The 20,555-nt window shown below is 43.6% G+C and overlaps 3 protein-coding genes across 3 annotated transcripts in view; 2 read left to right on the forward strand and 1 right to left on the reverse strand.

Annotated features, from left to right (window-relative positions):
• The window catches only part of LOC128450900 (E3 ubiquitin-protein ligase TRIM35), a 454,970-nt gene that overhangs the window by 103,806 nt on the left and 330,609 nt on the right, over positions 1-20,555 (reverse strand). The window lies entirely within an intron of this gene.
• On the forward strand, positions 10,528-12,688 carry wdr89 (WD repeat domain 89). Its single transcript, XM_053434669.1, has 2 exons — positions 10,528-10,785; positions 11,243-12,688. The coding sequence occupies exon 2, from the start codon at positions 11,259-11,261 to the stop codon at positions 12,393-12,395; it is 1,137 nt and encodes a 378-aa protein (XP_053290644.1). The 5' UTR covers positions 10,528-10,785; positions 11,243-11,258; the 3' UTR covers positions 12,396-12,688.
• The window catches only part of ppp2r5eb (protein phosphatase 2, regulatory subunit B', epsilon isoform b), a 29,330-nt gene continuing 26,922 nt past the window's right edge, over positions 18,148-20,555 (forward strand). Inside the window, exon 1 of the mRNA XM_053434657.1 lies at positions 18,148-18,360. Within this exon, the coding sequence (XP_053290632.1) occupies positions 18,323-18,360 (38 nt within the window). The 5' untranslated portion in view covers positions 18,148-18,322. The remainder of the gene's footprint in view (positions 18,361-20,555) is intronic.

The following is a 20,555-nucleotide window of genomic DNA, read 5'->3' on the forward strand; positions in this document are numbered from 1 at the left end:
CTCGGTCCTTCCTCTCAACATGTTTTTTAATCAAGATCCATAAATTATTCTGTCCCGCCGTATTTTAAATTCTGATTCTCAAGTTTCCACCAGGCTATCACTCACATCATGGTTTTTACATCAAGCTGGTTTCCAGTCTGTGGGCGACGGTACGAGCTTCTCCTCCGGGCACTGAGCCGGAATCCAACCTGTGACGGGGCACATGTGGCCGAGCGTGTTTGAATAAGACCACGAGGGGTTGGGATGACGTGGTCTCTGCCCTCGCTCCACAGATGGAGACGTGGTGACGGTTTGTCAGTGGACGACCAGTTTTCCACTTCACTCTGCCACCGCTGCCGAGGAGGAGACGGACTCCAGCTGCAGACACCAGTGAGACACCAGTGAGACACCAGTGAGAAACAAGCTGAAACTGACTGGAGAGGAAGACGTGACCCTGAAGAACCAGAGACACCTGCTGCACCTTCAGAACAGCATGTCTGGTTAATGCCTCCTCTGTGGACCTGTGGACAAGTGGAACATTCAGGACCACTCAGCTGTTTGCACCATATGGATCTCAACATGTCCAGAGGCCGCTCGCTGGACATGTCAAACCTGAGACTCCTGTAATGACCAGAGGCAGCAGGTGGAGAAAGATGGCCGCTCCTCCCTCTGCTCTCTCTCAACAGTCTTCCTCATTAATTCCACAGCGTGAGGGGAACTTTCCTCTGAGGGTGGAAACCACAGCATCACGTTCTTTCTGTACACTGTAAGCCCGGATAAGTAGAGTTTACTTAAAAAATTTGAGGAAATAGGTTGCCCTAAAAAATTATAGTAATAGAAAATATAAACTTGAGTGGATTTAACTTAAAAGCTTGAAAGGCTAGAATTGTAATTTTAAGTTCAATGCACTAAATGCCAAATTGATTTAACTTAAAAACAGTTGTAGCCAGTAGTTTTATATACTTAAAATATTTGGGAAGATAGGCCTGAAAATGTTAAGTTGTGTGCATTGAAAAAATGAGTTGATTTAACTTTAAATCATTTGTAATATCAAATACTCTTCCTAATTACTCTACTTAGTTTTGTTAAGTTAAAGTGAGATTTTTTTTTCTTTTATAATTTGTTTAACTTAAATAAAAAATTAACTGACAAATGGAATTTTTTTCAGTTTTATTCATTTGAACATACAATAAAAAAGGTACACAATACCTTTTAAAATTATCATTTTCATTCAGAACTCAGATTAAAGTATGTAACATGTGGGAATAACGACTCGTGAGAGGCGTTCAGTGCGCACGCAGGGGCACCACAAAAAGAAGTACAACTACCGCCTTGGCGTAAATTGGCATATAAAAGTACTTCGATTTCTGGAAGAATTCTCACGCCAGCGGGTTAGAGTGCAAATATCAAAAAACAAGCACCGCAAATACCATCAAAACAGTGCTAATGCCATAACAGTGCAAAATGCAATAAAACTGTGCAAAATGCCATAAAACTGTGCAAAACTGCAAACATGTATTCCTACATGTCTAATGCCATAACAGTGCAAAATGCCGTAAAACTGTACAAAATGCCATAAAACTGTGCAAAACTGCAAACATGTATTCCTACATGTGTAAACTTTAAACATTTATATCTGCGTTACATTTACGTAGCAGAAAAAAACAGTTTCACAATCCAAGCTGATTTTTTAAAGTTTGGATTTTTGGTGTCAGCTCACTTCTTCCAAGGTCGAGCATTACCTGCTGAACAAATATGAAAGTGTTTTTCATATACTTAGGGTAATCGAGGTGCAGGGCATAGATTAGTCCAAAAAGAAGGCAGAAGGCCTGCGGTAGGTTCGCCAGGTCTTCCATCACCACGCTCCCTTCCAAGATGATCCCTACTTTGGATGGGTTGAGTTGAGTAGAATTTTCCTCATCCATGCAGAGGATTCCCACTGCAGTTTGACTGTAAAGTCCATTCTCATTTACATCCTAACAGAGCAAGAAACAAATAGACAAGCAGAGGACATAATTATGCAAACTATTATGTTGCACAACATAAACAGCACAGACAGTAACTGATTTAACTGACTTCACACACCTTATGTGGTTTTTGCTGCTAGTCAGATCAGGCAAGTTTACCCACTTTCAGTCACAGTCGTGCTGAAAAGATGTCAAATACTGCTCACAGAAATTTACTCGAACTCCTTAACAACAAGCACACTCAGAACTCTTCACTTAAAAAGTCAAATATCGAAGGACTAATGGGACTTACATTTCTGAGAGCAGTTTTTCCACATCTTTTACGCATGATGGAGAATAAAAGCAGCGCTGCAAATTGTTTAGCCAAATTGTACAAAAGTCCAGGTCTGATGCCATTCAAATTATTTAAAAGATTTGTAGCAGTCTTCAACAATGGCTTAAAATAAAAAATAAACTATGCCTTAAAACAAATTAAGTTACTTACAGAGCAGTTCCTGAAGAATGCACTGGGATCATCCCCCAAGATTATCGGCAATCCCCGAAGAATGAGGCACCTTATGTGTGTTGGCTCATTGACCTGGAAGATAGTGGACGTAAAACACAACAATAAAACACAGTTTGTTAAGGATAGTAAAGTTTTTAGCATTTAATATCTGCATGGTCTGTTTTTCAGCACCTTACTGCAAATTTCCAGAACTGGAAAGTGCATGACAAATATTAACAAATGTAGATGAAAGAAGAGTGATGAGAAAAAGGAAAGAATTGAAGAGCAAAGAAGAAAGAAGGAGAAGTAGGTGTAGACTGATTGGACATGTCAACTCACCTTTGTCTTATGAAGAAGGTCAGTCAAAATCTGGCCGGTGAGGCCCCTCTTTTTCCTAAAGAGGTCCATCAGGCTTGGAGAGAAACGGTCAAGTGCATCAAAGAAGTTCTCTCTGAGACCCTTCCCCACCACTCTGTTGAACTCACAAAAGACCTGAAACATATTTCAAAGCAAACAATGTATAAGCCCATGTTTGAATGGCCCCATCTGTGACCCTTTACACCACTCCCAGATGGTAATATATAATACCTAGTTCTGAATATTTTTTTCTACAATACACAAGACACAAAGCCATTGAATCATTTTTGTGAACACTCAAGTCATACAAACCTGGCTTTCTGTGAAAAGAGCTGGCCATCGCTGTAACATCTGGTCGATGGGAGGCTTGTTTTTGACAACTTCTTTTCTCCGAAGTGCAAATGTCACATCCATCTCTTTCATAACAAGGGATGCATTCTGCTTCGTCTTCATCATTTCTGTAACCAGAACCTGACGAGCTTCTTCGAGGATGTGGTCATCCTTTCCTTCTGGATATTCGGGCAGAAAGTTTATTTCACCTTTCCTTGGCTTTTTGATGCCTTTGTTGGGAGGGTCACGATCTGTAGAGTACCTTCCCCGTTTACCACCGTTAACAGTGACATCAAGTCTACCTAGCTGGCGCATTTTGGTTCTATAATTACCCATCTTGAACTTCAAACTATTTTTCCACCCATCATAGCAGGAGGATGACCCGGATTCTTTAAGACAAGGATGTGTTAGTACTAAAGCTTTTGCAACATCTTCAAACTCTCGCTTGGTTGGGTATGCTTTGAATGCATACATGGTCTCAGCCAGTTTCTCAAGGATGTCATGTTTCAGCTCTTTTGTCATTTTGAGATAAGTTGTATCTCTGAGATACAACAGATTACCCTGACGGAGTCGGTACTCTACATCAACAGAAAATTTGGGAATTTCAAATATCTCTGGCCACTGAAAACTTCTGTCCAGAGAGGAATTGGACAGGATATCGGTGTCTGCCTGGCTGCCTGTGTCACTACATGATTCAGTTTGTGGAGTAACTGGTACAAGCTCAATTAATGGGATGATTTTGATGGTTGGCTTCTCTGGGAGCTCAGAGAGATCTGTTAAGTTACACAGTTCGTTGTCAAATTCAGGGTCTTGGTATTGTAGGACGAATGTGTAGTTTGCTTGAAGAGTATCTCTGAGCATGCCTGTCAAATCTTCAAGTGTGTCTGGTCGCTTGGTCATCGTCAACTTTCTTATATCTCCTTCAGAGACAATAACCCTCATGGTAAATTTCTGTTGTACAGCCATCTGGAAAAAAAGGTACACAGGTTTTTAGCAAATAACATATCGTCTAAGTGTTACCATAAGTTCTCCTTGTACCCTATATGCTGATAGTGGGAGGACATCATTCAACTCTGGCATCTTAACCACACACATAGAGGACGCATCATCACAGATAAGCTGGTAAGATCTCAAATGCTCACAGTACCATGTTGACATTTTGTGACAGACAAACATAATATCTGAGTTTATTGCAACAATCTTTTCAATCTGTGCAAATTCAGGGAGACCTGAACATGAACCAGTAGACAGTATCATGCCTGGCTGATACTTGACTCCATCTACGCTGACAGATGACGCCTCAAGAACTGACCCTGGCTTTGAAGCGTTTTGAGCAATTTCTCTCTGAACATTCAGAGGGAAAGAGGCAAGCAAAACCGAAGAAACCTTTGCTATCTCAACCGATGGTCTGAAAAATGAACTGCAGTCAAGATGGTAACTGATCGCTCTCTGGTGTCTGGTAGCAAGTGTCATGGCAACATTTTTAAAATTTTGTGCATTGCGAATTGCCTTTTTAAAAAACCTATGCTTTCCCTCGAAGCGCATTGTCCAAACATCACAGAGCGGACCAAATTTCCTTACAAGCTGAGGGTAATGTTCCAGATAGTGATGCTTTGGCTTTAACCGGAAATCTGGAAATGTTGACTGCAGCAGCTGTCTATGCTCTGCTATCTTACAGTCCAGGAACTGCAGTGTCTCTTCAGTATGCATTGGTGCCATCGATAGCTCAACAATGTCTTTGAGAAGCATGAGAATTTCCCATGTGTTGTCAACTTCAGGGACACAGTGACCAATGATAAATGGAAGAAGCCGTATTAGACACCAATTCTCATGGGCATTTCCGCCAATCGTCCCTTTGGTTGAAAAGCCCTTTCCAATGATCATGGGTCTGTCTGTTTTGTCAGTAAATGTGTAATTAAAGTACCTGATGGCATGATTTAGTACCTCTAGTGTGAAATACCTCTTGCCTATCAGATCTGTAAGACACAGGGACAACTCAGTTGGAACAATGCCTTCCAAGATATCATGCAAGATGTCAGGAGGGTAACCGGTGATCACATGAAAGTGTTGAAGATTTTCTGTTAGAGGACATGCTCTTTTCACACCATAGGTCCGACTTAAACTTGGCTCCTCTTTCACCTCCTGCACCTGCCTATCATGGGAGTCTTTGTCTCTGAGTTGAAAGTAACCAGAAGTTACCTCTTGTTTTTGAGCGTCACTACTGCTTGCTAAACAGAATCTGCAGAATTTATCAACAGTGAAACTCTCCATGAATCCTGCAAGGGAGTGTGCACCGAGATTATCAGCCGCTACATACAAGACTGTGCCTTTCACACATGCACCTAATTGCTCCAGATAAACACCATTTTGCTCCAATGACTTTAGATCAGAGATCAGAGGTTCCAGCACTCTTGCATAACCACACTCTTTGACTGTGGAGGTGTTGCACAGTAGAGCAAGCTGGATTGAGTTGAGGGTTGACCTATATTTCGAAGGCATGTTTGCAATGACCCAATATACAGCACACATTTTATGTTTCAGCCTCGATGTTCCTAGAGGATTGGCAACTTCAAAATCATCAATATAAAGGCCAAGAGCAATTGTTAACTCATCCCTGGCAAGAAGAGAGTTTTCATTAAAGTACTGCCCATCTACATATGATCGGTATTCATGTGGAACATGTACTTTTTCTGACATGGCTTTGTCTAACACATCAGTTTTATTAAGCAACTTCTGGAGCATAGGAACAATGGGGACATATGCAAGGGATTTAGTGCCTTTTTTCACAACAAATTCTATGGGGTTTACCAGTGGAAACTCTCTGCGTACATAGGCTGCTCTCCTTTTAGCAGTTCCCAGGGGTCCATCTTTGGCACAAAAAGTAATTATGTTACTTTTTGACACAGCACTGGTAACCTCTCTCACAACTGTTCCATCAATGTCAGCAGAATACTTCTCTAGCACAGCCCTCACTCTGTTATGTAAAAGTGGTTCTGACAACTTATTGATTTGACAAAGCTGTTGTAATACTTCTTGCACAGCATTCTCTGATATGTGCAGAACAGATTGCATCTTTAACAGAAGAGATGCAAAGTTGTGCTCAAGCTGTTTTTTTAAGTCAGAAAGATCATCCTCACGGTCATTTTCACTCTCCTCTTCCAATTCATCCATATGATCAGCATCTGACATTTGGTCATGTGACACATCACTGTCATTGCTTCCATAATCACCAATGATTTCTGACTTGAACCTCTTCCAGTTTTGTTGCTTGTGTAATTTACACTTGTGTGCTTTGAAAGTCGAATACACACTGCTTTCAAACTTACAGTCTTTGTAAGGGCACCCAATTTTATGGTTCACCTTTAAGTGTGCATTATACAAGTGACTAAAGTAGACAGTCTCGGAGCAAGACTGAGCAAATCCACATGACAGACAACAAAATCTAACTGGTATGTCTTCACTTGGTTGCTGATCCAGAGGTTTGGTGTGAAAGCGAGATAAGTGCACTCTGAGTGCATTAAGAGATTTAAATGTACAAGGACAATCCTGATGTAAACAGGGAAATGGTTCTGTTCTTGCGTAACTTCCATGTTTTAACCTATAATGTCTAAATAGTTGAGTTCTCTTTTCACAGATCACAGGGCAATACTTGCACTTCCAAAGCATCACTTTTCCTGTGACATATCAAACAGTTACAGACAATGGATTTAAGTTTGACTGGTATTTTACAAATATAACTATTTCTATTTATACCAATTAGGTATTTTCAGACTGTTACTTTAAAATGGGTGAAATTAAAGCCACATATGTCAGTGCTTGTTCAATGCTCCTTTCTGATCAGCACACCTACATTATGTAATGAATATGGCCGAGTCACATTAATTTATTGGTGCCTTTGTCAGGGGTATAAATGCCATTATCTATAGGGGGGAGGGGGACAGTGAAATAAAATAAGCTGGAAATGTGTACCTGACTGGTCTTCACTGCTCACAAACCGCCCCTTAAGTGAAAAATAAAAAAAGGATGTAGTTAATGCTTTCAAGTACTCACAAACACTGCATTTTTCAAAAAACGTTGTCACTGATACAAGTTTGCATTGCTCATAGAGTAATTAATAAATAAGTAATAGATGGAGAATGTCGGTGGACTGGTTAACATCTCACTGTAATTCAAACACATGCTTTCCACCATGTGACCTATCTCTAAAAAGGCTAACCAATGTAGCAGGCAAGCTAAAATGTCGTCGCTAGTGTTAGCTTACTAGCACTCACCAGATTAAGTTAACCGCACCACAGCAGTTGCGCCGCCGTCTTCCTCTCTTCTCCGCTCGAACCACCGCTTTGTCCGGCTCGGCTAGCGTGCAAACAGACTAACGTCCAAAGTACGATACAAAAGCAGCACGATCCACACGCATGAAGAGCTTCACCTTCTTCATTAAGCGCAAAACGCACAGGTGGGAAGTTACCTTCTCCTTCGTGGTCGCTCCGTCCGGTTCGGCTCGCGTGCAAACAGACAAACGTCCCAAGTACGATACAAAAGCAGCACACGCATGTAGAGGTTCACCTTCTTCAGTGAGCGCGAAACGCACAGGTGGGAAGTTATCTTCTTCTTCGTTGTCGTTTTCGTCCATACAGGTGCATGTCGCCACCTACGACGCGGGGTGTGTAACGGCATGACTGTCACCTCAAAGTCATGAAACGGTTCGTGAGATATCTTACGTAGAGTTAAGATGGCGGAGATTGCTGTGGTCTTGTGTGTTTCAGTTTCAATATTTTCCTTCATGGTTAAAAAAAAAAAACCGCTAATAGGTTTTCTAAGCCCTATTTTCACATCCCTAATCTCATACCGGAAGAACCACACAGAGAACTACAAATCTAATGGCGTTCGCATACGTGTGTGTGTGTTGTTTCCATCTTTTGTAGTTCTAATGTGTTTTCACTATTATGTGAGATTGCGACCGGGAACCTTGCATGCTTCTTTATGGTTTATTGGTGTGAGAAAAACTCCTGTTTAATCAGATTTAGTTTTTCTTACTAATAAAATGTTAAAAAATAGTTTTTTCAAGGTTTTGGCCCTACTCAGTGGCACCCCCCATAAGTTTGCAATGGGTTATGGTAGTGGAGTTCAAGACCTTTCAAAAACAGTTCATACCATGTCTGTTGCATATTTAGTTTCCATCCTGTAAGCCATCAAAACTGACTCAGGTGCAAGATTCAAAGGACATCCCTGAGGAGCAGGAGCCATCCACAATTTTCCCACTGACATAAAGTTACTCCCGAGGTCAAGACCTTTACGATGATGTCTTTTCTTTTGTTCTACGACAAAATTTACATTTCATCTTGCTCCAAGCACAGGCCCTCTCAGGTGTACTTTCTCAGACCCCGTTGAGGTTCAAGCTGGATCAAATCCAATCTGTTTAAAGTGGTATTTAATGGCCAGATATGGTCAAAATATGTATGTTTGCTTTATACACAATCATGTGTTTCACTTTGGACCAAGTTAGAGACACCTTTGTTCATTAGCAACCCAATCACCGTGGTGCCACCCAATCACCGTGGTGCAGATTTCATTTGTATTTTTCATATTAGGGTTAGGGTTAGATGAATGTCCGCCATGTTTTTTGTTTTCACAAAGAGAGAGAAGTGCATAAGTCACGTGTCCCCAGCCTCCTGACTCACAATTATGTGGAATTCTAGTGCATTACTTTTACTAGCATGTTTTACAAAATTTTGATGAGACCAGCCTGAAGGAGGATATTAAACCTACCTGTATTTTGTTTAAATAATGCTCTCTGAACCTGTAACTGTTTATTTAACAGGAAATATCAACTTTTGTGAAATATAATGACATTACTTAAGGGGTGATACAATTTGGTGTGTCATTCATTTATCCACAAAACTCTTAATATTATCATTATTAATAAGTCATTAATAGTTCATATTTAATTTCAATTAGTAAGGTATTCTGAATACTGCAGCTTCTCCTTGATATAAAGATGTGTGGGCATGAAATAAAAAACTCAAGTTTTTACAACCAAAACTAAACAATTTTTTGTATATATCACTTAAAATGATCCATCAACTGCATTACTAACAGATGTAAGTATATTCTACTACAAATTAGTAGAATAAACCTACATCTGATAGTTATGGTATCATACTTAAATTTTTTATGTACATTCAAATGAAATTTTCCAGCTCATTAGTTGTCCGGGCTTACAGTGTAGATGTTCCAGCTGCTCACTGAGTCTCCAGCGTCCGAGCTCCACCCGGTTCACCGTCAGGTTCCTGAGGGACGACGTCTCGCTGTGAGACACTGAGCGGTCATCCTGCAAGAGACTCTGATTGGCTGTTTAACTCTGTGTTTACAACTGTTTACATGCGTAGGAGACGATCCTGCAGCAGCAGCCGTGTGGAGGAAACCTGAGCTGGAGCCAACGTAGAGCGGCTGTGGCTCAGGGGGTAGAACGGTCGTCCTTTAACTAGGAGGTCGTTGCCCCCTGTCCTCATTGCTCATTAGAGAAAAGTGCTGTTTCCCCTGCAGGTTTCTATCATTTCTCTGAAGCGCCAGTGGTTGGTCAGTGGTTGGTCAGTGGTTGGTCAGTTGTTGGTCAGTGGTTGGTCAGTGGGTGTGAATGAGGCCTGAAGGTGAAGTTATGCTTTAATGTTTTCAAACGTGTGAATCAATGATAAGTGAAAAGGTTTGAACTTCGACCTCAGAGCCTGAACCTCCAATGAGTCACAGTTTGGTTTCTTGGCGTCTGAAGGTTCTAAAACGTTCTGACCTTCAGTTCCTCTTCGTCCTGAGGAGCCGAGGTTCAGTTGAACCTGTTTGTGAGGGACTGAGCTGCTCCTCTTCAGATGAGGGTCACACAGGAAGCTTCAGTCCAAACAGGCCTCGTTCAGCCACGGAGCGGCTGCTGCTGCTGCCGCCTGCTGGACGACAGAGGCTCTGCACTCCTCGATGGCGTCAGTTTGTTTTTTATTCTTCCTTTAAGACTTTGGACACAAAGTTCAGTCACAAAACACACGATGAAATAAAACTTTGAGTCACCGATCGAGTTATAGAGAATGATAATAAAACCTTAATTCTTCTTTCATTCGAGATTAGAGATTTTGTGTTTGCATTTAAATTGATTGCTGGATGAATGAAATAAATGTATACATATAAACTCTGCTGCTCACTTCTATATTAAATCATATTTCATTAAAAAATTGTACTATGAGTATTTGAACCAAACCAGATTCAGATCACACTCATTTACTTTCCACAGTAAAAAATGAAAATGTAAATAAAGTAATATGAATTAGTATTTAATTAATCCATTACAATGATTATTATAATTATAATGTACACAAATTAATCGAGGAAAGTAAAAATATATAATAATCACGTCCCTGCAACAGCGGAACCATTTATCCAGAGCGAGTTCTTAGCCGGACAACAATACTGTGACACAAAGTGAGTCCTCCATGCGTGGAGTAAAAATAACGTGGTTACGATGTTAGTGTAAATCAGACGAGTTTAAATTAACGTTAACTGCGTTGATCTGGTTAAATGCGTTAACTACGTGTTGGTGGAGTAAAGTGTTTTTTAAAGATGGCGACTGACGCGTCCGAATAGTTTCCGCTGGTTTTATCTCCGTTTGTTGACATTTCTACAGAGAAGGTGAGTTACACAACAACAACACACAACTACACGCCTTTAACAACGCACAACGACGCAACACAGTAAGAACATAACATCACACACGCCTACACAACCCCCACACAACTAGAAACGTATATCAACACACAACAACACAGTAGGAACATAATAACACACAACAGAACCCATAATACCACACAGCAATACACAAAGTATCTATAACACACACACAACAATACAATACACACGTATAACAACACACATACTATCTACAACACACACACACACACATAACACAACAACACAGTAACAACACACACCACATGTTGAAGCCCACCCCGTCCCCCCCGTCCCTCCACCTCCTCACACCTGGACGTCTGTCTCCGAGCGTCTGTGGTTCAACCACATCAGGACGATCTGTCATGAAGCTTTTAGACGTTAACTTGTGTTCCTGTTGTGTGTCCTCCCTCCTCGTCAGTGTGGTTGTTTGTGTCATGGAGTGTGTGGAGGAGAAGTTTAAAGGTCTGTCCCTCGCCCGGCGCTCTCGTCCAGACGAGGCCACCTACCTGCTGCACGTGGCGCTGCAGCCTTCAGACCTGCTGGCAGTGTCCTGCTCCAACTTCACCATCCAGCTGCACAACAAGCACACCCTGGCCCGGGTGGGGGAGCGCCGGGGACACACCGCCCGGATGTGTGGGGTCACGTTCGCCCACAGCTCCCCCGACCTCCTCTACTCTGGCTCTGCCGATGGGACGGTGCGGGGGTGGGACGTCCGCCGTCCCGGGACAGAGGCGGTCCAGATGTTTAAGAGTGACCCGTCCCACCTCTACTGCAGCTTCGACCTGAGCTGCAGCGACATGCTCCTGTGTGCCGGCACGGAGAAGGTGGGCGAGGACAGTTACCTGGTGTTCTGGGACGCCAGGAAACCGGGCAGTGGGCTTCTGGGGTCGTACTCTGAGTCGCACAGTGATGACATCACACATGTGCGCTTCCACCCCCGAGACAAAGACCGTCTGGCTTCTGGTTCCACAGACGGCCTGGTGAACGTGTTCGACCTGAGCCAGGGCGCGGAGGAGGAGGCGCTGGTGGCCACGTGTAACGGCGTCTCGTCCACCGGCTCCCTCTGCTGGTCTGGAGCCAGCTACACTCAGCTGCTGTGCCTCAGCCTGGACGAGGGGCTGCACCTGTGGGACCTGAGCCAGCTGGACACCGAGAAGCCCCTCGCCGTCTTCAGCACCGGGGACGCCCGCAGCCTGACGCTGCTGGAGGACGGGGGAGGCGTGGACTACCTGGTCGGGGGGGCGTGGCTGGAGGAGACTCAGACGCTGCTGGTGCTCGGAGGGAAGGACAGCGGGGAGCTCCACCTGATGGAGTGTGACACCGGGGGGCTCCGCCTGCTGAGGAGCCTGAAGGGAGGCCACGCCTCCACCGTGCGCTGCTTCCTGTGGGACGCGGCGGAGGAGGCGCTGGTCACGGGCGGAGAGGACGCTCAGCTGCTGCTGTGGAAACCGGGGGGGGTGGAGCTCGCAGCGGGTAAAAGGGAATCGATGAAGAGCCAATCAGATTTCAGACTCAAATCCAGAGCTCATAAAAAATACAGCTACCAGAAGGAGAAGAAGACAAAGAGCTGATTGGACGTTGGTTGATCCTGAAAACATTTAAAGTTTTGCGTTTTCTACAAACACTTCAACAAATTAAAAACCTTTTCCTCTAAAGTTGGAAAAAACTAATCAAATAATTCAAGAAAATCACAGAAAACCCAACAAAATTAAGTATTGTATAAGTACAATATAGTAAAGTGCAGTTTGTTGTACTAACTATACAAACATAAATATCACTGTACTGTTTATCTGTGATATAAAACTGTGACAACTGATATTTTTAAGTTTTCCATTTTAAATTAAAGTTGTGTGTTTTGCCAAAATGGTCATTTGTATTATTATTATTATTATTATTAGTAGTAGTTGTAGTAGTATCTTGTGAGTAATATCTGTCTTTAAAGCTGCAGGGATGAAATGAAAGATACATTTTTACAGTCTCAGTCTTTACTACAGTTGCAGAGAGCGCCACCAGCTGGACGAGCACTGAAGAGCAGCATCTGTTGCTCTCCCTTTTGAAATGTCAACTTTACTTTTTAACAGTTTGTCACTGACTCCTTATAGTTCTCATATTATACTGTTTAAAAACACCTTCACCAGTACCGGATGCAAAATGATATCTTCCCAATGCAACAGTATTCTATTTCTTTCCATTAGTTTTAAACGCAGACCTGATAATCACTGTTAGATGCATGAAAAACAGTAAAAAAGAGAGAATCACAGTGAATATGGGGATGAAAGGTTCCACAGGGGAAAGTCACATCCTGATGAAACCTCCACAGTGCAGACGTGACAGATTGTGACCAACCGTCACAAACCAGGATCATCTTAGAATGAGAATAAGGGAGATGTCTTTAAACCTGATGAATAACCGTGAGCAGCGAATACCTTGTACCGAGCGGGTTTCAGTAAATCATCTTCCTCTGGCTCTGACGCTGCTTCCACACAATGAATCAATCTACTTTTTCAATGAGCTGTTTGAGGGTTAAGTCTTTGTTCAAGGGTCAGATTTAGGATTAGGTTAGAATTAGGTTAGGGTTAGGGTTAAGGTTAGGGTTAGGGTTAAGGGACGAGGGAATGTATTATGTCAATTAGTGTCCTCACTAAGATAGAAGTACAAACATGTGCGGAGGCGAGGGGCCGGGCCTCGGACAGGTTTAACCTCATTCCTGCACACTGGGTGGTGAAAAGACAGACACACACGTACACGCGCACACATGCACATACACACACACACATGTCTCTCTATAGTTGTGATGACACTCAATGACATATCACATTCCTTATCCCCTTAGCCTAACCTTAACCATCACAGCTAAATGCCTCACCCTTACCTAATCTAATCTAACCATAAAACCAAGTGTTATCTCAGACATATTATATTATACATATTACACAATTATATTGAAGTTTTACTTGTGAGGCACCTAATCATGATATTCATTATCTATAGGCTAATTGACATAGAAGGTGGAGACCCATAAAATGACAGAGAAACCAACAAGGAGCAGAAACCAAACTCAGTGTGGACGAGAGAGAGAAAGAAAGAGAGAGACAGAGAGAGAGAAAGAGAGAGAGAGAAAGAAAGAGAGAGAGGGGGAGGGAGGAGAGACAGAGGGAGATAAAGAGAGAGAGAGAGACAGAGAGAAAGAGAGAGAGAGAGACCCTTTCAATTTGTGGGGACAGGCCAAAATGTCCTCAGAGCGTCTTGAAAACCAAAATCGGCCCTGATAACTAAAGAGGAGACGAACTTGTCTCTCCATAATTCATTATCCAGCCCCTGATTCTAACTGGAACCATGACTAACTTTAACCTAACCCTAATTTAATACTAACCCTAATTTAAACCTAATTATAACCCTAAAACCAGGTCTTAACCCACAAACAACCATTTGAATACGTACGGATGGTATTGGACCAAAATTGTCTCTGATAACTGTAGACACACACACACACACAAACACACATACATACACAAATTTGGGATTATGTGACATTATAATACAAAATGTATTATAATTAAAAATGTGATCAACTTACATCATAATGAACTGTAACAAACAAAATGATAAATTCTGTAAATTTACCAAACACATTTGAATCCTGCACACACACACACACAGACACAAACACACACACTCCTCCTCCACCTAACCCACGGATCCTGAGCCTCGTTCCCCTCCCGCGCGGTGACTGACAGCCGCCGCCGTCCAATCGCAGCGTCGCGCCTAGCCGCCGGCAGCCAATCCGCGTGGCCGCTGAGTCCTCGGCCGCCCAGCACGCCGCGCTGTGTGTGTTATGTGCCGCGGTCGGAGCAGCGGTGTTGACAATAGGCTGAACAGAAACAGCCCCGGATCACACGCGAGCGGAGGAAAACACCTAAATCCTGGGGTCAGGGGCCGAGCAGCACGCACATCACCGACCGGGACGTGGACGCGTTCAGCGCAGGCTTTTTTATTCCGCCGTGTTCGCTCGTTAATGGACGTTTGAGGATTATTCCGTTGGAAGGAACAGACGCTGCTCGCGGGTTCGGCTGTTTCAGGCCAGACATTTTTCCTGCTGCTCCGCCGCTGCTTTGGGAAGAGCTGTCCGCACCGAGCTGGAGGTAGCTAACGCGTAGCCCGCTAGATTCCCCCCCAGACATAGGATCGCTCCTCGCCGCCGTCTCCGTTGCGAACCCGCAGAGGATCCAGGTAAAGTACTCCGATCGAAGCGCCGAGCCCCCAGCCCCGCGGCCGGCTGCAGCTTGTCGGGCTCGGGACTCGGTGTGTGTTTCCCCGGTCGCTCTGTCAGTCTGTGAGCGCTAGCTAGCGGTAGCAGCATTAGCACTGCGCCTGTTATTTACCTCTGGGGTGATGGGTGATCGCCCCAGTCCGCCCAGGTAGCGTGATCTCGTTAGCACACATGTAAACCTGGAGATTTGACCCATGAGCTGTGTTTTTACCCGCTTCCTGTGCGAGCTGGCGGCGGCTAACGAGCTACGGCTACATGTTCAACTTGAGCTAACCCGCGATAGCCGGAGCACCGACGTTAGCTAGCTAGCTAAACTGCCGTTTTCACAAGTCAAGATGGACGGATTTGTTAAATAAATGTCTCCCCTGTCTCCACCTCGATCGCATGTTGGTGTTTCGTGTGTCCCGGGGAGACAACCAGCTGCCGGCAAATGCGTCCAATTCAGGCGCTTTGCTCCCGTAAATCTGGGAGCTAACGCGGCTAGCTGGCTAACGCTAGGTGAGAGGGTATCGCGCTGTCAAGTTTTGAATCTTCTGCTGCTGCCAGGCCCAACATGGCCAGCTCCCTCCCGGCTTCAGGGGCGGACACAGCCGGGGGCCTCCTGTGGTGCTGCAGCAGCTGATCTGTGGATGATGATGATGATCTTTATTTGTATATTATCATTCAAATGATCACGTCCCTCAGGTTGTGTGGGCTGATGCTTCCAGGCTGAGCTGATCCCAGGACGGTCCTGGGCACGTTGGAGACTGAAAGTCTGGTGTTGCTGTCAAGTGGAATGTTGTGTGGCGATGTTCACGTGTGACCTGTGACTGGATGTGTTTAAGACTTGTGTTGTCTGACTAACCTTTGAACACACAACAGGACCTGTTCATGTTTCAATGCACAAGTCCTCAGAGCTCCTTGTGTCCAAGCACCATCACACTGACTCCTGTAGTGAGGAGGAGGAGGAGGAGGAGGATGATGAGGAAGATGATGAGGGACATGGTGGATACAGGAAGGTGAAGTTAGGAGCTGATGGTGAAACTTGTGTTATTTCCAGCAGCGTGCCAGACACCAGGTGTGGCGTGGTGCACTGCATGTGATGGTATTTGCCGAGGTGCACTCCCCGGCTGGGCACTGGCTCTTCTTCAAGGTTTCTGAAGGTCCCGGCAGGTTCTTGGGCCCGTCCCTCCTCCTCGGATCTGAACAGCCAAAGTCTCCTGTGTCTGGAGGCGGGGGGGGAGCGGGAAGCGACCGCCTCCTCCTTATCAGCTCTGTGTGGCTCCCAGAGCGTCTGTGGTGGAAGTCGCTGAGATCATTTGTTCTCGTCTGTGAACGACATAATCATAACATGAAGGAATGGGACCAGTTAGACGTGCTGTCACATTGCAGCATCCAGTCAACAGTGAACTGGGATTCACGCTGATCTTATTAATGGCCGGACCAATTATCCAGTAATCACTAACTCTAGGAAAGTGATGGGTGAAAAGCTTGTCCTCTTTTTTTCCTGTGTATATAATTTCCTGCTGCGGTGGGCATGGACATCACTTTGTTCTGGTTCCTGTAGTCAGTCAATGTTGTGCAGCTCCAAACCACAGGATGTTAACAGAGCTGTTGAATATTAATCTTTTGTGTGTACTCTCTCTCTCTCTCTCTCATATATAATAATTATATGTATATAGTATCGTCAGTGGCCACACCTGCAGACACGCATTCAGTGTGAAACAGCTGCTCGGCTACAACCTCTACATTTGACAAAGTGAATAACGTATGTTGACATTCTTTGTTTAAATGTAATTACATGTTTATTACTAAGGTTATGTTTATATGTGATGTTGTTCTGCATTACATTCAATGGACACGTTTCTAAGTTTGCTGTCCATATCTTAAATTCATCAAGGAAGCAGAATATTAGGAACACACAACAGCATCATTAACTTGAATTAACACTTTGATGACAGGGTCAAGACTTGGACTCAGAAAAGTTGTATTCAGTTGTATTAATATTTAAACTTCATTAAAATAGCTGCTGAGTGTAGAGCTGAAACAATAATGTCATTCATTCATTCATTAGTCAGTCAATCTGCAACAAGTTAAATAATCTATTTTTAGCACTTGTCTACTATCATCCAAGTGATATTTTGAAGAATATTAAAAAACAAATTATTTTACTCTTTATTTCTTTGTCTTCATTGATAATGATGACTAACATATTTAAATTAGTCAGATCTCAGACAGTTGGTTTAAAGATGTCTGAGGACAATGAATATATCTGCCAACATTTTATACATCAATGTCGTCCATTGTAATATAACAAAAGTCCAATATACATTAATATAATGCTGTGAACACAGTGAGGAGGCGGAACACATGATCCTTCCACCTCAGATTTAAAAAGTGTTTTGCTGTTTATGAAGTGTTTGTTATTCCATAGAGTTAAAAACCACCCGAGCAAAAAAATCATTCATAACAGAAATAATAATGTCATTTATGTCTTTATTATCAAGGTTCGCAGATATGAACATTTATAGTTTCATATTTTTGGTCATATTGCCCTGACCTTCAGTATAGGGATCACATTCTCCATGTTTCTAGTTCTCCAAATGTCTTTCACCAGCTGTAGATATAATATTCATCACTTTATAAGACTAAATATCAGCAGAGATCTTGTACTGTATCTTAAATGTTGTTTTTTCCTGGTTTTAAAAGCTATTTAATTAATGTTTAATAGGCTTCTAACCTAAAGTTGAGTTAAAAGTTAGATTTTTTGCCGAGCTCAGGGCTTTGGATTTGTAACTTTGGAGAACAGACGGGATCGTGGAGCCCCCCCCCCCGTCACTGAGGTCATGTTTGTGTGTGTGTCTGGTTCCCTCTCTTCCTCGGCTCCTGTCGCTCTGCCGGGCTGTTGCCTGTGTTGACTTCCTGTTGAACGGCAGCTCCCTCTCTCGTGCCCTTCTCCTCCCTCCCTCCTCTTCCTCCCTTTTCTGTGGCTCTCCCCGTTGCTCGCTGTGCCCCCTCCTCCCTCCTCTCTCCTTCCTCCTTGTTCTTTAATCCCACCCTCCCCGAGCCAGTGTGGATGTCATCTGGTCTCTTATGTAAGAGGCCTGGGCGGGGAATGGCTTTGGTGCTTGAACGCAACACACCTGACCAGCCGCCATAGTTTTGCCGTCCCTCGCGAGTTGTGGTGCCACCGGAGTGTTGTGGTCATTAGGCGGCTCGTCAGGGAGAGAGAGAGAAACTGAGGCACTGATGGTTGTACAGGGGGATTCCAGTGCCCCTTTGCAGAGGTGAGTGAAGTCTGTAGTGGATCATTCACTCAATGAAGCAGATCTGCTGTGTTTACTCGTCCTGGCAGAGACTGGAAGTTGCTTTAGGACGGAGCGCGTCTGTGAGGACTGGATTTAAAACGACCTACAATTATTTTCCTTATCGAATCATCTTCTGATCATTTTCTGATCAAGTTATCGATCTACAAAATGTCCAAAGAGTTTGTTTTCCAGAGAGGTGACATTTGAAGAACTTTGTTATTTACTGTCACTTGAAATAAGAGTTGCATCAGATGTAACTGCAAATATTCAGCACTTGAAAGAGAATATTTTTTTTTTTTTTTCAATGGACTAGTTGATTGATTAAATACACTCATTTGTATGTGTAGGAAATACGTTTTTTTTAAGTATTTGTCACCTGTTGCTCCTCATTAACATCATGACTCCTGTAGTTGTGGCTCTAGTTGTCGACCGTTAACAGAAATTAAACCTTGTGTTCATCAGAGCCGCTCGACTTTAAGCCGTTAGCCATTAGATTCTCGGAGGTCATGCTCTGCTTTGTGTTTATTACCTGACGCTCAACACAAAGCAGGTGTCGAGGTGTCAATTTGCAGTTTTCTGTTGTTGTTGTACACTGAGGCTCGTGATGAGATAAGACCCAGTTTGTGGAAGTTTGAGCGACTTGTACCAAAGTATGAAAGACACACAACTTCCAACAACAACACAAAATTACAAGCTGCTTTCAGACATGCACTGAACTCCACAGGTTCTCTATATTTTCTCTGGAGGAGGAGGAAGTGCATGTGTGAACACAAATGTCCGAGTGAGAAGCTCCAAGTCTCTACAGACCTTCTCAGCCTGGACCAAAGTCTGTAGAAATCCAGGATGACGCGTAGAAGACACTGACGAAGAAAGTCCGGAAAATTGTCTCCAGAGTCTGAACAAGACTTTACTTTTCCGTCTCCGTGCTGCTTCTCATTCAGCCACGGTTTTATTTTTACCACTAAACGGCAGCACAGCAGGACTCTCAGATTAATGGCGAGTTACCTGCCAGAGCGGCTGCTGGAGAATTTAAACCTAGCAGCCGCCGATCAGACAGAGCGGTGCTGAGCTGGAGGTGGTTCTCCACCCTGGTGGTGACCAGACTGACGCCCAGCAGAAGGCACCTTAAAGGCAGATGGATCATTAACAGCCGTCTCGCTATGAGAGACATGACACTGAGCAGTGGTGACAGATGAGTCTCCTCACATGTCACTGATGTTGACACGTGTGAATCTACATCTGTAGGACACAGTGTTAGTGCATTGAAAACTGTCCACTGAGGTATTTTCTATCATATGTGTGAGATGGCAGGTGAAGGGTGAAACTGACTCACACTCATTGTTCCAATGTCAATATAATAATAATGACGACAATTGAATTCATAACGCACATATCAAGCTATGCTTTACAGGGTTAGGAAAACATTTATCAGACTTCTTAGTCTGGAAGTTTGTCGGAGGATGTAATGAGTTTCAGGTCCTGTTAAAATTTAGGAATTGACAAGAAATGTGTGTTTGTTAAATATCTATAAGCTTGACTCCACTTGTCTCATTCATAGACGAGTTCATGAGAACTGACGCGTTGAAACCAAATTCACATTTAAGAGGAAATTGTTTAGGAAATTGCTAGTTTATTAACTAGCGCTGCTTGTTAATAATCCCAGATTATGATCTTCCTCCACTTACAAGTCGTGTTGCATCGACCCCCCCCCCCCCCCCCGCCGCTGGTCTCTAACCACACATGGACTCGCTGCTTCTCTGGAATCATGAATCACTGGTAAATCTGCCGTGTGTGAGGATGGAGGATCAGCTGTGCAGCCTCACCAGCTTCTAAATGGTTTTCACTGTCAGACAGCTCTGTCCATATCCTCAGGCAGGGGACGTTGTGTGTGTGTGGACTGAGTGTGTGTTGTTGTGTGTCCACTCGGTCATACACAAAGCCTGGTGGACGTGCTGTGTGACTTTGACAGAGCATTAGAGAAGCAGCCATCACAGAGCACGGCCTGCAGCGTCTCATTCACAGTTCTATTATGTAATGATTGTTGCTGCAGCTCTCATTCATCTCTTCACGTCCACCGGTGTTAGTGAGGACTGGATTTGTCATCAGTGTCCAGTTCCTTGCTGCTTATGTCCTGTGGAAGTCTACACATGTAGTTAATTACAGGATTCTAATAT

This window comes from Pleuronectes platessa, chromosome 11 (assembly GCF_947347685.1).
Source record: "Pleuronectes platessa chromosome 11, fPlePla1.1, whole genome shotgun sequence".
NCBI lineage: Eukaryota > Metazoa > Chordata > Actinopteri > Pleuronectiformes > Pleuronectidae > Pleuronectes > Pleuronectes platessa.